We start from the raw sequence: 16,604 nt of genomic DNA, 5'->3' as shown, positions 1-16,604 counted from the left end.
GGGGTTCGGGGTGGTGGGCTCGGGGGGGGTCCCCCGCGTTCCCGGGGTGCATCCATCCCTGCCAGGTGCCATGCCCCCAGGGCCTTTGCCCTCCTCTGGGTTAGGTGGTATGGCTTTCGGGGGACCCCGCTGTGCCCTGCCTGCCAGCTGGGAGCCTGCGCCTCAGGTTGTCACTTCTCAAAGCTGGCGGGGATTCATCTCCACCTGCTCTCCGCCCTAAACAAAAGGTGAAATGAGTGGATGGCCACCGTTAACCTTTGATCTCCCAATTAAACCTGCTTATATTGCAGAGCTCCCAGGTGTAAAGCTAATCCGCATGTGCCTGAAGACCAGTTCAAAGCCATTTCCTAGTAGCGCTGCTTGAGGGCGTGCTCAAGTTGTATGCTCCCAACCTAAATGCCTGTCCCAAGCTGTCTAGTCACTAATTTACTTGTTTTTTCAAGTATCTTTTCAAGAAGAAATGCTTCTTTTCAAGAAGTAAATACGGTTTACCTTTCAGATAAACTTGCTGTTTAGAGAAATTGCTCTTGGCTCTTCTGGGAGACTGTTCAAAATTGAAACTGCCTTCATGAAGTGGCAAAAAATATAGCCATTTAGAAGGGACCTTGCAGTTGGAAGTGTTTTGGCAGGGTAGGAGTTTGTGCTACTTTGTCTTATGGCATTGTGCCGTTTGTGGCTACCAGTTGGACTCTTGTCTCCATCCTGTCATTGAGACAGACACCAGGAACCTTAGATACGTGGTGTCTGTTTTCACAGTTGAGCAGGTGCCTCTTGCCAGCATTCCCTGAGTGAAGGTGGCCCTACCGTTAATAAGATCCTTGGCTGAAATCAGCCTTTTGAGACTGTATTACTCATTTATACATACACCCCCCATCCCTGGAGTTCAACAGAAAGAGTCACTTTGTTCATCAAAACTTGTATTTGCCGTGGGAGTATGTGAACCTCTCCCTTGTGTTCAAGGTTCATGTAGGTTCACCAAAGTTGTGACTTATGTAGAAGCATGCACATAAAATCCACAGGCAAGCATTGCACTACTAGCAGTGACTGACCTTGGACGTCTTATGCAGTGGCAGGGGAACGGCCTGACTTGACTTGTTGTGTTCTGAACTTCTAGGGTTTTGGTGAAGTTGGTGGGCACTCGTGCAGAAGGCAATGGACCATGCCAGAGCAGCAATCTCTAACTTGGTAAGACACAGTCCCCCTGTGCCGTTTGTCTCAATACTGCAGTGGAAAGATTCAACAACATCTGTGTCAGTATTGGAGAAGATGGCGAATCCAAAGCAGCGTTGGGTGCTACTGTGTTGGTTGTGAACCAAAAGTCGCTGTAGTTAGCTGGCCATGATAAGGAGGTGGCTTAGCCGTTCAGTGCTGGTGGGTTATCGTTAACTGCTGCAATGTCTTGAGTCTCTCAGGATGTTGATAAGGAGTCGGGGTGAGCTTTGAACAATGTTTCAGGAGGAAGTGCTGCTGAGGAAGCTGATTAAAAGCCTATCAGGACAATCAACATGTGCTCTATTATATTACTTTGGCGGTGGGAATTCAACCACAAGTCCAGCCTTTGAACGTGACCTGTGCTTTGAAACAACTGTGCAGGAGGAGATAACTCAGAGCTTGCTCAGCCAAGCCTGCTGGTCCTAGAGAGCTTGGACTGTGAAATGACCGTAAGCTGGGAATGCAAATGTGATGGTTTGGTCTCTGAACAAGCACAGAAGATATATGGGGTTGAGGCATGTCCTCTGCAAAGTGTGAGGGGAAGCCAAGATATTAAGTGGCTGAGCAGGGAGACTTCTAGGACAGACTGTGGTGTTGCCTTTCTGAAATGTGAGCAGACAGCCACTTTATTGGGGGTAGTGTGGGTCAGAATGGAACTGTGGGTCTGAAATGACATCAGTTTAGTTTTGACCAACCAACCTGATGTCTGGTCTCTTCCCCTCCAGCTGCTGACTTGTAGTTAGAGACTGAGCCAAAAGCTCCTGAGATTAACAGGGCTTGGGAGCTTGCGACCAGCTGCTTCTCCAGTAGAGTGGAGAGAAGCTACAGGGCTGTTGCTCCCAAAACTATTCCTCTGGCCTTTCAGCCAGTCTCCTGCCTGTTCCCAGCACAGTTGTGGCTGCAGGCAAGTTCAGCAGCTCTAATGGAAGCTGAGTGGTTCTGCTCAATGCCTGGCTACGTCTGGAATTGAATTTAACTGTCTGTTAATTTGAGCGGCTGCTTTGTGCATAGGCAAGTTCTGTGGACCATTGGACTGTGCATTGCAGCTGCTTAGAAAAGTGAGCTCCAGAGTGGAAGCTGCTCTGCTTGGGCACCGATAAAGACCCGTTGAACAGTTCCAGTGGCTGGTGGATGTGGGAGGTATATTCCTCAGCTTTCATGTTAGCTGAGGTAGCAGGATTCCCATGGGTCATCTCTTTTTGGCCTAGCTGCTTTATAAAACTCATCAATAGTGTAATTTAAGAGTAGCCTGGGGCAGTTTAATACAAGATTATCTAAATACTGGACGTGAGTATTTACGTCAAAGTGGATGTGGCTCAAAGGCACAACCATGGAGGGATTGCTTTCCCTTTCCTCTGTCCTGGTTAAAGCTCCCTTCTGTGCAAGTTGCAAATGTTCAGGTCAGATCAGCGCACTCCTGACTAAGACCAGGAGTTTCTGCATCAATCAGCCTTTGCTCTGGGGTCATGTGGGAAGTGCAACTGCCGTTGGCTCTGTCATGCCTGTAACAGGCTCCAAGCTAGACTCTGACCAGTGTGGCTTTGAACTTCTGCAGGGCAAACATGCTAAATAGACCCAGAGTGGGTCTGAGTCTTAACTGTGTGTTCAAAGGAGCCAGCCCTACTTCTTAACAGCCAAACACTCAGGCTGTGCCGGAGCAGTTTCAGATGAACAAGCTGTACTTGGTTTGGAGCACAGGTGCGGCTGGCTGCAAGGACTGTAGGACAGTATAGCAGACTCTTCCATCATATGGCTGTCTTTCAACACAGTTTGGTGGCGAGCCGATGTCATACACGCGCTTCAGCATTGCCCGACAAATGGATGGAGATAACAGCCATGTGGAGATGAAACTGTCTGCTGATGATGAAGAAGGAGGGGAAATTGGGAGACCAGAGCACCTGCATGCCAGCATGCCTCCTCCACGGAGGGTTGGGAAGAACCTCTGCTTCCTAGTCATCGCAGCTGTCCTCCTCCTTTTGATTGGTAAGGAAGGGTGCGAGGCAACCACATGAAGTGGACTCTGGTATTGAGCATCTCTGAGGTTGTTATCATTTGAATCTGTATTATTTCAGGAGATACTTAAAGCCTGGATCCAGGCTGCAGCCTCTTGTCACTAACTCCAAGTATGTCTAGCTCAGACTAATGGTACAGAATTGGCACAAAGAAGTGTGAAGTTTGACAGTGGAACTGTGACTTGGCTAAAGGGCAGACTGGTTCATGTGGCAAGTGTACTGGTTTTCCCTCAATTAACTCTTAACACTTCTCTAGAGATGTGGGTCAACAGATGAGTAAAGCCTCTGGTGCTCGTCTCTCAAGGGTTTTAACACTGCCACCGGCCTAAAGTAAGCATTCTCCTTCCCAAGTGGTGCTGGAGGGACTCTGCCAAGCACAAGATCAGATTTACAGTGTACCTTAAAACGTGCCAGCTCAGGCAAAATGTCAGCCTGCGTACTCCTGTCTGTCCTTAGATATGCCAGCTTGTCAAATATAGTGTGAGGGCAGAGTTGCATCTTAACCCTGAAGCTGCTCTGAATGCACTTGTATGGTATGGGGCTGGTTTAGTCATCTTTCTGCAGCACAAACAAATACCTGTTCTGTCCGTAGGGTTTCTGATTGGCTACTTGAGTTACCGTGGACGAATGCAGAAGGCTAGCAGGTGTCTGGATGGAAGTGGCAAGTGCGAGATGACTCCTACCACATCGTACTTAGCGGATGATGATGAAACTGAGGAAGAAGAGGATTCTGGACCACCTGTCTTCTACTGGCCTAAGCTCAAAGAGCTGTTGTCAAATAAGCTATCAGCTGAACGTCTTCAGGACAACTTGAGGTAACAAGGGTCTTGAAGATGTTGTGGGGTGGCATGTGGTTAAACTTGGGCTTAAATGGCCCATCCAACTTGGGTTTGCAGGCTGGAGCACTGCTGTGCAACCTGGTGCTGTAGCCTAAGCTGTGCATCTGTTACCTACAGGCAAAGAGCAAATAAGTACTCTTTTGAAGCTGGCCAGAGTGAAGATGAGGCCATTGCCAGCTACATTCACGAACAGTTTGCCAGCTTCCTCTTGGATGAAGTGTGGAACGATGAGCACTACATTAAGCTGCAGGTCAAAGGCAGGTATGTTGATGAAGAGATGCAAGATCTCTTCCTTACAGCATAGATACCTGCAGTCTTCAGCAAACATGTGATTTCTGCTGAAAGCAGCTGAAAGTGTGAGCCAGTTACCCCTCTCCAAAGAAGGCCTCAATCTATCCAAGCAATAGCTGCTACTGTCTCTTCTCGGGCTTTCTAAATCCAGAGGGTATGGTAGCAGCCTTCTGGATTTTTCCTGGGACAGCTGTTTCCTCAAAGCATGCCTAGGAAGTGGAGAGAAAACAAACTTGAGTAAAAACTCAGCTGAAGGGCAGATTCCCTGTGTCTAAAACTGCTAGCGTGGGCAACCCTCTCTTGTCACCCAGACAGGTGTTGCAGCCCTGGCAGTGGCTCCTGTAGTATCTCAGGAGGGTATCAACAGGCTTTGTGTTGGCTGACAGCTTATACCCTCATGTCTTACTTGCCCCTTCATGTCAGGGAAAATTAATTTGCTTAGCTCCTCGTATGTGGGTACTAAGACACTTGGAAGCACAGATTCTTTCTGCTACTTTTCTCATAAATTAGCCTTCGTTAATGTCTCTGAACAATCCCAGAGATTATTGCACAGACATACTGGGATGAGTCTGTCTGTTTCAGGCTCTGCGTTGACTCGCTAGGGCACAGACTGAAATGTGGGAGCTAGGTAAATATGAAATTTACCTAGGAAAGAACATAACACTGTCTCTTTATGTTTAACAGTAGTAACAACACAGTGTCTATTCTGGAAGATGGTAAAGAAGAGAAACTGGAGAGTCCTGATGCATATGTGGCATATAGCAAGAGTGGCTCAGTTGTTGTAAGTGACTCCAAAATCCTGGAACTGTGCTTGCACACTTACCAGATAGCAATGTCCAAAATATGTCCCTTCAATATATGGAGTATATAAAGCCCTCCCCCGTTAGAGAGCTGGCAGGGGGGTGGGGAAACACGGGGATGGGGGACATGGGACAACAGAGGGGTGAGGAGTGGGTCCATGTGGTTTTATCACTTCTGTGTCTTGCAGAAGTAACTGTTTAAACTTCTCTGATGGGATCCAGACAGGTACCTTGACAGATTGCTGCTCCAACTGGCATGTTGCATGTGATCAGAGTTTACATTGCTGAGCTGTTAACGGGCGTCACTGTTGCTGTGACTGTAGGCTGTTTCAAGTGTCTTACTAACACAGGACTGCTGCATTTATAACCACTGTTTCTGTTACAGGGCAAACCAGTCTATGTGAACTATGGACGAAAAGCTGATTTTCAGAAGATACAGAAGCCAGGTGTTTCACTGAATGAGACTATAATCATCTTCAGAGCTGGAAAAATAACCCTTGCTGAGAAGGTAAGCAGTCTGTGCCCCAAAGCCAGGCCAAACTTGGCAGCAGGAAGCTATGCTTCCTCCTCTTGAAGACACACCTCCGTACCTCAGTTGAGGTCTCTAGAACTCGTGTATGTAGGCTTGTACCTGCAGGCCTGGTCTTGCTTGTTTGCACTAAGCCTCCGTGTGCAGGTCTGGACACCAAGACTGAACAGAGCCGGTTACTGTTCATGGTGGCGTTCTTCTTGGCCTCTGGCAGTTTTGCTGGGACAGCCAAGTATCTAGAGTGATGGAGCTGTGAGGCAGCCTGGGGGCTACAGGGTGCAGAGCTGGCTGGTATTGCTAAATGCAGCGGTAGGGCTGCTAGAAGAGGAACAGCGTTGCCTCCAGAGCACCTCTTGCTTCTCCAGCCAGATGCTTTCAAAGCTTGGCTGCAGTGTCTCACTTGGGCTCTTGCTGACTGTTCAGTGAAGGTGCTGGCACGGCATGCCCAGTCAGCTGCCTTGCATGTTTTTGTAGTGTTCCCTCTGTAGTGAGTAGAACCAAATAGTCAAACAGCCTAAAGGATCCAAGTCCTTCTGTGTGCAAGCCTGTTCTAGCTCTGACCCAGAGCTGCCCCTCAGATGGGTGCTCCTGGGCAGGCTGGGCCACAGGAGTAGCCCTGAGTTCCAGTCAGACTCTGCCTGTCTGCATGCACCACAGACACAACAGAGCTGAGAAGTGCTTCCCCCAAGGGGTGCTTGCTGATTCTCCAGTCCCCTTCCCACTTTTCAAACTGGTGTCTAGCCTTGCAAGAGTGTTTGTACTGGTGACATACTGGAGGCAGATGGATTGTAGGTGTATTAAACAGGGACATGATTAGGCCACTCTGCCTCTGTTCTTCGTGTGAAGATGAGCCTCCAGTGGCTGCTTATCTTGTCTTGAGACTAACCTAATCTTGGGAAAACAGATGGAGCATAAGCAAAATTTAAATAACGTCTGTCTTCTAAGCTACTCTGAGGAGCAAATATGAGCTGAAGGTGAGACACTAATTGTGGAGTGTCCTAACCATTCAAAATGGTGTTAGGCACACTCTGCCTGGAGTAGGACTAAGCTGCTAGTGTTCAGCTTCTTTGTGTATCTGTCACTGTCGAGTAGCAGTTAAAATCTGTTGTGGAGTTGGGCGTTGAGGAGCACAACCTTCACACCATTATTCCATATACGTGCCGTCACTCCCCTTTCTTCAATGCAAATGCGTAGTTAATGTTCTTTGCTTCAGGTTGCAAACGCCCAAGAGGCAGGAGCAGTTGGTGCCCTCATGTACCTGGACCCTTCCGATTATGAGAACACCGATATGCTTGTGCCGTTTGGACATGTGAGTATGCAACTGGTTCTCCTCTTTGTTGTTCTCTTGAACCTCTCTCACTGTGGACTGCAGACTGCAGTAGTCCTTCTGCAGGCCTCTGGCTCAGCAGTGCTTCATGCCCTTGGGTAGGTGGAAACTGTTGGGCTCCTCTGAGACCTGAGAAATTTTCTTGCTTTTCACAGGCTCATCTTGGAACTGGAGACCCTTTCACCCCAGGCTTCCCTTCTTTCAACCACACCCAGTTCCCCCCAGTGAAATCTTCTGGATTACCTAGCATTGCTGTTCAGACTATCTCTAGCAAAGCAGTAGGCAAGCTGTTCAGGTAACTGTTTCTCCTGGCTTGCAGGCTAGGCTGCTGTTGCCCTCTGGCAGGGGTGAGGATGTTGTTGAGGTGCTGTGAGCCCAGGGAGCTCTCTACTGGTCTCTGCTGTGTATCGCAGGGAGCACTTATTGGAACTGGCTGGAAAAATGTCACTTGTGTCCATGTCTCATGTCTTAAAGACTGGTCTTAATCCAATGTTGGATTCCTCTTGGCCTCTGCACCCTACCTCTCCCAGTGGGACAGGACTGCAAGCTATTTCATGAGTGGGCCCTGAACAAGGCTGCCCCTGCAGTTGCAGGCTTGCTTTTTTTAACAGAACAGCTAAATGAGGTCAATAATAGATAATGAGTTCAAAGGATCTCTCTTTTCCCTCAGTAAAATGCACGGAGAAGAATGCATTCTGGAGTGGAAAGGTGGGGTCGTGGGATGTAAGGTGATGCTGAACAGCACGAGCAAGATGACAGTGAAACTGAGCGTGAACAATGTTATGGTGGACAGGAAGATTCTGAACATCTTTGGTGCTATCAAGGGATTTGAAGAACCAGGTAATAGCAACTGCCTTGTGGCTCAGTCTTGAGGGGAACCCTTCCTCTTCTGTGATTATCAGAACATGACAGCTGCTCCCAGACAGAGAGAAACACTTCCTCAGCAGAACCAAGACCCTTCCCTATGGGTCAAGGAAAAAGCTGAACCATGCTGCCAGGGAAAGGCTAAATGAAAGCAAGCAGGGTGCCAGATTCAGGGGTCAGACTCCATACTCTGTTCCTAGTACAGAAGCTCAAAGCTGCTTTTTTGATAAATGGTATTTGCAACCTGAAGCTTGCAGCTCAGATCTTGATGTCTCCTTTGTAGATCGGTACGTTGTGATCGGAGCCCAGAGAGACTCCTGGGGCCCAGGAGCGGCCAAGGCTGGTGTTGGAACTGCCATGTTGTTGGAACTTGCCCATGTGATCTCAGACATGGTGAAAAATGGTAAATATTTGTGTACAAAAGCATGGGGGTGGAAGGTAATGCAGGTTTAGCTCTATGTCTTAATGTTGAAGAGCCCAGTTGCAAAATAATCCTGTAGGAAGGCGTAGGGAATCTGACAAAGCTTCCTGAGATGCTATTACTTGTCCAACATAGACAACTTGTCTGCAGTGAGCACTTGCTTCCAAGGGACTGCCTGCTTGTATCTGGTATGGTTTGAATGCAAGAATGTCCTTGAATAATGCACAATGCAAACCTCGAACTTGAGCTGTCTGTTGGACGGCCAGGCCTGAAGGTGGGAAAATACTGAAGTAGCTCACCAGCTGGAGCAGTGGGGGCTGCCCAGTGGTACTTGGTGCGAGTGCTTTTGTCTCCAGGGTTAATTTTGGATGCAGGCAGCTAAATAAAAAAAGGAGGGAAATGCAGACAGCATCGTTTTCCTACAGAGCTCTGCAGCACAGGGGACAGGGTACAGTGTCCATGTAGCCACTAGTGTGCACATTTGCAGCAGCCAGAATGCTTCAGTGCTGTCTGAGGAGCAGGTGATTCATCAGTCCAGGCCCTAAGTGCTGATGTACATCTCTGGGGAAAGCACAGACATCTCGGTCTCTCTCTCTTTGCAGAGGGCTACAAACCAAGGCGCAGCATCATCTTCGCTAGCTGGAGTGCAGGAGAGTATGGAGCTGTGGGTGCTACCGAATGGCTGGAGGTACTGTTTATTTGATAGACTTCTGCGTAATGACTGTGCAGTTGTGATATTCTGATCCTGTGGACTAAACAACCTGGTGTTATACTGCTCATCTTAAAATACTTGTTTTGTTCTAGGGGTACTCTGCCACGCTGCATGCGAAAGTCTTCACTTACATTAACTTGGATGCTGCAGTCCTAGGTAACCTGCTATGCTACTCTTAAACTTCTTGAAACTGAATGGGACCAGAATAGCTTGACAGGTGTCCCTTAACCTCCAGGAATGGGGACTGTGTCAAAGGTTGATGCTGGGTGTTTGGCTGAAGACTGTTGTCCTTGAAGCTGGGAGGTTACTGCAGCTTGAGCCAGGAGGCAGCTCTGCTAGGTCCCAGTACAGTATTAAGGCCCAGCTAAAGCGATGCTCACATGAATACACTTTTTAGAGAGTATTTTTTTACAGCTGCTGTGGTGTAAAAAAAACTCCCTTCCCAATAAAGGGAGAAGGCATCCCATAAAAGCAGCAGGTTGAGGGGAGTCCTAACATGGAAGGGGTTGAAAGTTGAGGGAGAATTTCCTTCGAGTGTGGCAGCTCCTGGATGGCATGAGCAGCCAGCCTACAGGTCCCACAAGTCCAGTCTTGTGTCTACTGAAGATCCTTTGGCAACAAGTTGTAGATCAGTTGTTGCTCAGTCACAGGCCTGAGCAGCTCTAGCAGTGCCAGCATATCAAACACCCTTTCTTTTTTGCAGGCTTCAACCACATGAAGATTTCTGCTAGCCCATTGCTGTACACATTGCTGGAGAAAACTATGAAGGGGGTGAGTTGAAGGGTCTTGGGCTAATCAAGGTGTGTAGTTTTAAGGAGGAACTGAAAGCAGCCAGAGCTGTGCTGGGTCACTTTCCCCAGCTAGCACCTTCTGAGGAGAAAGCCCTGTTTAGGAGAAAGGGCTGAGATACTCTGGAGGGCCTTGTCTAAAGTCAGCTGGGCTCTGGGAATTGCAGTTCATGTGTGCGGAATCTAAAACCGGCAAATGCCACAGTTCAGTGGGAGATGAATGCCCATCTGGCATGAACTGTGCCTGTGTGGAGAAAGGTCAGGGGAACACACCTGACTCTGGCATCTGCACAGCAATGCAAGCTCCAGGATGGACCTGGAAGCCCAAGCAGAGCTCAGAACGAGTGCAGTGACTGTCGTCTCTGTGCAGGTGAAGGACCCAACAAAGAATTTGGAAACCCTGTATGACAGAGTTGGCTCTGAGTGGGTAAAAACAGTGTAAGTATTGTCATCCTGCTCTTTGGGAAAGCAAATCTCCATAAAGGAACAAACTAAATGGCTTCTGCTCTTTGTGCTGGAGTGTCGTACAGCTGTCTGGGGCGGGCTCAGGGATCCAGGAGCCAGGCAAGCGTGAACAGTACAACACTAGTGGTGCTTAGTGTTGCCCCAAGCTGCCTGTAGGCAGCCCAGACGCCTTTTTGTAGGGCAAGAACAGCCTTGTACAAAGACCGGTGGCCGGAAATGGGCAAGCAGCCCCCGGCACTTGGCTGGGACTCCTTGCCAAAACTAGTCTTGTCTAGACAGGGTAGTCCAGTTGTCTCAGCTTCAACTCTAGGGCTTGTAGCTTTTCTCCTGGGATGTCCAAACCAGTTAGTAACTACTCAATACTTGTCTTTTGCAGTGTTCCACTTGGTCTGGATAATGCAGCGTTCCCTTTTCTGGCCTACTCAGGAATCCCGGTGGTTTCCTTTGGTTTCTGCGATGTAAGTATTGTGCACCTGGCTGGTATACTCATTCCATGGAAGGGAATGCTGTAAGGATATCTGCTCTCCCATATGACAGAGCACAAGGTGCTGTCCCACGCTCATTGTCTATGCGAGAGCCTCTCTCGGGGGAGGAGATGCCACCTCTGGACCTGGTGGCTGTGGCAGTACTAGCTGTAAAGGCTGCTCCTGGGGCATGGTTAGCCTACAGTCTCTGTGCCAGAGTCCTGAGCACTCATGTTTTGTTGGGAGAGGGAGCACTTGCTCTTCTGGAGGCTCAGATGTCAGTGATTCAGAAGCTAAAAGCACTAAAAAGATGTCAAGCTCTCGCTGCTTCGGTGAAAGACTGTTACTACAGCCTGCTGGTCAGCAAGCAAAGCGCATTGGGGAAGCAGTACCATTAGCCAGAGCAAGTACTAACTCAGACTGTTCAGGTCTGCTGCTTGCAGCCTGGGGCTGGCAAAAATGGCATCAGCTACGCAGCCTGCTCTGTTACTGCAGGTGTGCAGCTGGAAGCCTTTCTGGTAACAGCTTCCTCTGCTTATGAATGCTTGGATTTTGTTTGTGTCAGATTTTTTCCACAAAAAACCTTGAGTTATCCTGCCAAGAAAGGTTGGAGGATGTTGCCAGCATGTACCAAACCGTGTGCTGGGGTTTGCCTACCCACACTTCTGCAGTGGACTCTGAGGGTGAGGGGAAGGTCTATATGACTTTAAACTAGCAGAGCATCCTTCTGATCCTTGGAAACTGTGAGGGACGAGATGCAGGAGCTCCATCCCCTTCCCCTATGCTTTGAGGTTTTACCACTCAAATCTCATACTTAGCAGCACAAGGAGATGGAATGTAGTGGAAGTAGTAAGCAAATTGTAGTGGGAGGTGAAAAATCCTAGCTGGAGAAGCACTCTTGCCTAACTTCAATGCCTTCTTTCTTGCAGAAAGATAAGGAATATCCCTTTTTGGGCACTACTCAGGACACTGTGGAGAACCTGAAGATGACTGACAACTTGTATGCTCTTATGCGTGCTGCTGCAGAAGTTGCTGGACAAATAGCACTCAGGCTGACCCATGATCACGAGCTCTTCCTGGACTTTGAGAGATATGGTGAAGAATTGCTAGCATTCCAGGAGAAGTTTTTGCCCTATGATCGGGATGTGAAGGTAAGAAAGGCTCCAAGTGCATTGAATCCCCGTAGACTGTTATTGGGCCATATACTAATAAGGCTCTGCTGCCATTGGATACAACAGAGTGGACATCTTCCTCCTTTGGGCATGGGAGTGTAGCAATGCATGACCTCAACCAATGTTCCGTTCCGTATAGAGCAGTGCAGGCAGAGTAGCTGTGGCAGACAGATTTGGCTAATCTGGCTGCGGTAAGCTCTTGAGCTGGATGTGGATGGTTTCTTTTCTGGTTATCATTCACAGCACTTTGCATCTCATTTGCACCTCTGCTGAAAGCTTACAAGAAACTGGGTGGGGAGAGACGTCACTGAGCTCAGTGACCTTAGAAGAGCCTGCCAGTAACTCGCTCTGCTGCTTGGTTAAACTGGCAAAAAAAAAAAAAAAGAAACCCAACACTTTTACTTGGTAAGAGAGCAGCAAAAGAAGAAAATCAGGTTTGCTAACAGCTCCTCCCTCACAGGCCCTGGGGTTGACCTTGAACTGGCTGTTTTTTGCCCGTGGTGACTTCCAGCGAGCTACAGATGCACTGAGAAGAGACATCGCGAACAGTGACAGGGAAAACAGGATCATCCGCAGAGCCCTGAATGACAGGATCATGAAGGTGGGTATTTACAACTGGTTTTCCTTTCTTCACGAAGGAAGAGAGTGCTGGATGGGATGGGCTGCTTCCTTAGGAGCCATGGGCACTGTGCAGATCAGTATCTCCTTTTGCTTAGTGTCAATGCGATTTGACTTCTGTGCTTGCTGTCAGGAGAGGGTCTTGTCCTTGCAGAGCCACTGTGGGAAAGGACTGGGTGGGGATCAGAGCTTGGGAGCTCGTGATGGGGCAGATTAGGAAAGAAAAACTTGAGATGTGAGAGTATAACCCTAAATTTCCACCTCTGCTACAGGTGGAGTATGACTTCCTCTCCCCATACCTCTCGCCAAAAGATGCTCCATTTCGCCACATCTTCTTTGGCAAAGGCTCCCATACCCTGCAGAGTCTGCTGGAGAACCTACACCTGCTGAGAACCAGCAGGGACAGTGTGGACGTGAACATGCTGAAGGAGCAGCTGGCCCTGGCGACCTGGACCATTAAAGGAGCTGCCAATGCCTTAGTGGGTGATATCTGGGATACAGACAATGAATTCTAGACACGGCAAACACCTGGTTAAGGTACAGGATTAGGGAAACCCACTCCCTAACACGGCATTATTCTTCTGTAGATTTTCTGGCAATGAATCTTTTTTGACCAAAGCTGAGCATAAAATTTAAATCTCACCTTGACAAATTCACAGGAGGCAGTTTTAAAGCAGGTACTGAGATTACCATGACATCTTCTCTGACCAGGCTCCCATCTGACCACAGTCTAAACCGGTCACGTACAGCTGCTTGTGGGGCTTGCTCTCCAGTGTACTTGAGAACTAAGAGCTCAGGTGACTCCTGAACCGGTACCTTCAGTGGGGAGGTACCTCATCTATTTAGGGTTTTAATTATTGGCCCCCTGAAACTATGACAAAACAGGGATCGGATTCCTCTTAACGCTTGTAATGTAGATCCCTTCTTTGGCAGGGAGCTGCAGAGACCAACCTGTAGTTCAAAAATAAAACAACATAGTAACAGCCTGCAAGCGCTGGATTATTATCAGCAAGCTCTGAAGTGTCTGGCCTGCCTTTACTCAACAGCAGGGTCCCAATGACATCTTGGAGGCTTGCTTCTGCTGAGGCAGGTCTCAATACCCAGGGAAAACGACCCAAAGATTATCTAATGCCCCCTTTATATCCTTAGCTGGCACCTCAGCGAGTCCTGCGGCGTTGAGAAATGGCTCTAGACTGACACTTCAGACCTTGCTGCTCTGGGGCCTTTAGTGAAATCGAGTCTCTTGCTGGCCAAACCCTGTTTGACTGATGCCATTTTGCAGGATGGCTCTTGTTTGGCACTGAGATATTTATTTGTTTATTTATTTATCAGTGACAGCGTTCACTATAAATGGTGTGTTTTTTTATAGAAGATAATTATCGGAAGCAGTGCCTTCCATAATTATGACAGTTATACTGTCGTTTTTGAATAAAGCAGCATCTGCTATTACAATCAAACATGATACTGGAACTTTGCATTTAAAATAATCTAAACAGGCCCCTCCAAAAACAATCTTTGAAAACTAGCAATTAAGCTTTCTGTGGCAAAAACACCCCTGTGGAAGAAACATGGAGGTGTAAACCTGGTAGCAAGTCTCCGGGTTGCGCTCCAAAAATGATCCTTAACATGCTGAAAACCTGAGTGAACACTCAAATACTAGAAATCTGGCTTCCCTGTGGTGTCTGTGCCTCTGGGCTTCAGACTGCTTCTCTTCCCTCCTCTACCCCCTTCCTGGATGCCGTGTGCTTGCATGGGGAGCACAGCTTCCTTCCCGGCCCTGGTGGAGGGGCTCGCTGTGTAGCCCCAGCTTCACCCACGGCAACAAAAAGCAAACTTCTTGCACCTCAGATTAGGCATTGGCCCAGTTTATTTTTTTTTAATTTTATTATTTTTTTTAAATGGCAGCTTCCTGCAAACTTCCAGTACCTTATGTATCATGAAACCTAACTGACATTATCGGGGGCAGTGTCTTCCATAATGTGTAAAGAACAAGGTAGTTTTTGCCTACCACAGTGTTATATCGGAGGCAGTGACCTCCATATGTTGCACTATGGGTGTACGTAATTATCGGGGACAGTGTTTCCCATAATTGTTCTATGCTTATCATGCAATGTCATCTGCGAAGCTTGATGGTTAGTATCTAACATGGATCAATTTCCTGCAATCCTTTTTTTTTTTTTTTTTTTTTTCCCCTCTCCTGTGGTGATGCGGATATAAACATCGGTCTGTTATGTACTTCCTTAGACTCTACCTTCTCCGTAGGCTGAACTGTTTCAAATAGCTGTGCTGTCTTGAAGTGGCTTTCTGCCTCCAGTCAGGGGACTGGTGCTTGAATGTTTAGTGGAAACTAGGCTAGTTAGACTGTGTGCTCTGTGATTTAGTAAACTTCCTTCAAAGGAAGTTACAAAGACTTGGGAAATTAAAGGTGAATGTAGGCCTTGGGGCTGACTGCTGTCTGGAGGACTCTGGTCACCGCTCTAGGTGGGTGTGCATACTACTTAAGAGACGGGCCTGCTTTGGCGCTGGGCGGATGCTGGTGTGCACACATGGGAAGCTGCTTGCTCCCCAGGTCTCGCTGGAAACTCCAGTCTTGCCTCCTGGGTGATGTGCGGAGGGGGAGAAATGGGTGGCACCTTTCTCGTTGTGCCCCTCTGCTCCCTGACCTGAAGCTGAACGTTGCTGCTGTTTGAGACCTGCTAAACTCTGCTGCCCGTTCCCAAAAAGCAGTTGGCCGGCTGTGGCCAGCCCCCTACTCTGCAGTTTGATCTGGCATTTAAACCTAAAGCGAGTGAGTGACCTGAGCCCCAGCAGTAGTCCTTGAGGGTAAAAGAACACTTCAGCTGGGGCAGAGATCTGGGCCTCCACCTGGAGTGGGCAAGGACAAACCCCCAGCCTAGTTCCTGAGCTTGGTGCTGACCAGCTTGGAGGGTTGGATTTCCATCGGTCTTTCTGGAAGCCAGATGCCCAGGCTTGTACAACTCCTTGCTCTTCTTTAACTACCCTGCTCTCTCTGAGGCATGTGTACAACCTGTCTGTGTTACTGTTTCCTGGTGACACTTCTCTGGATGGCATTTAAGAGCTGCTGTCTGGGAGTCCTCACTGTAGTGTTTGCATGCATCTTGATGTCAGACTTAATCATGCGCTTTACAGCCAGCAGAGAAAGACAAAGCCTGGCTCCTGGCTGGGCAACGTAACCGTGACTACTGGGATGGTGGGATGCCTTGGCATCTGACTGGTGTGGGGTGCTAAACTGTGTTTCTGAGTTACCTGCTGTCTGCTTGAATAAAGTTTTAAAGCTTGAATACTTGACTCCTCTCGTGGGTTCTTGCAAAGCCACGATGCCGTTGTGGCCACGGGTGAGCTCAGGCAGCCGGAGGGAGGCTGTTCTCCTGCCCCATCAGGGCTGGCAGCTCCAGTTCCACCTTGTTGACTTGCAATAGCAAGTCCAAACTTCGGTGTGCTGCTTGGCTCTGAGGCCTGCCTCACCACAGAGGACTGGGATGAGGATGTGTACCCCTTACACACACCTTCATGGCTGTGTCCTGCCTGCTGCTTCTCAGCCACTGTGGATGGTGGGAGGAGGATGAAGTGTCAGACTTCTCATGGGCCCCACTTTTGCAGGGGTCTGCTGGGCAGGGCCGTGGGTGGTTGTGTCAGTGCTCCGGGAAGCCTGAGCTGTTCCCTGCCTCATCCCTGCTCTTCTTCACCCTGAGGGGAGGTCAAGGCACAGATCGATATTTGATTACTGCTGAGAGCTCTGACAGAGCGGGAGCTGCATCCCCCTCCCCAGAGGTCAGCTCAGGTGAGACTGCACTGGTTTGGGGCTTTGCATTTTAAACAGGCTCAGCTTTTCTGGTGCCAGTCTCGCCTCCTGCTTTATGGTATCCCGGGAAGATGCACCATTTGGGGCTGGAGGCAGCTTCTCCGGGAGCTCTGCTGGCTCCTTATAGGCTGTCCCGGGGTAGCTATGGTCCCTCCTCTTCCAACAGGGATGATTTATTTGTTGGAAACAGGTTGTTTCCCGCATCTCCCTGCCCAAACCTGGCAGGGCTCCCCGAGAGAGGCAGGGCCGGGGCTGCCCGGAGCTCCG

At 48.8% G+C, this 16,604-nt stretch overlaps 1 protein-coding gene across 1 annotated transcript; it reads left to right on the top strand.

Moving 5' to 3' along the window:
- Positions 1–1,152: 1,152 nt before the first annotated feature.
- On the top strand, positions 1,153–13,088 carry TFRC (transferrin receptor). The gene is made up of 18 exons (XM_009883352.1): positions 1,153–1,185; positions 2,982–3,195; positions 3,817–4,039; positions 4,181–4,324; positions 5,039–5,135; positions 5,540–5,662; positions 6,897–6,992; positions 7,166–7,305; positions 7,681–7,850; positions 8,158–8,277; positions 8,898–8,983; positions 9,100–9,163; positions 9,711–9,778; positions 10,166–10,233; positions 10,637–10,718; positions 11,654–11,875; positions 12,357–12,497; positions 12,787–13,088. The coding sequence occupies exons 1-18, from the start codon at positions 1,153–1,155 to the stop codon at positions 13,027–13,029; spliced, it is 2,334 nt and encodes a 777-aa protein (XP_009881654.1). The 3' UTR covers positions 13,030–13,088.
- Positions 13,089–16,604: the final 3,516 nt, after the last annotated feature.

Source organism: Charadrius vociferus, unplaced genomic scaffold (genome assembly GCF_000708025.1).
Source record: "Charadrius vociferus isolate BGI_N301 unplaced genomic scaffold, ASM70802v2 scaffold214, whole genome shotgun sequence".
In the NCBI taxonomy this organism is placed as follows: Eukaryota; Metazoa; Chordata; class Aves; order Charadriiformes; family Charadriidae; genus Charadrius; species Charadrius vociferus.
This window is presented reverse-complemented; position numbering and strand designations above follow the sequence as displayed.

Excerpts from the sequence above, each read along its gene's own strand:
- TFRC (XM_009883352.1), top strand. The coding sequence starts at position 1,153 with ATGGACCATGCCAGAGCAGCAATCTCTAACTTG. Across the intron at positions 4,325-5,038 it reads AAGCTGCAGGTCAAAGGCAG|TAGTAACAACACAGTGTCTA; the intron begins GTATGTTGATGA and ends TATGTTTAACAG. Across the intron at positions 9,164-9,710 it reads CTTGGATGCTGCAGTCCTAG|GCTTCAACCACATGAAGATT; the intron begins GTAACCTGCTAT and ends TCTTTTTTGCAG.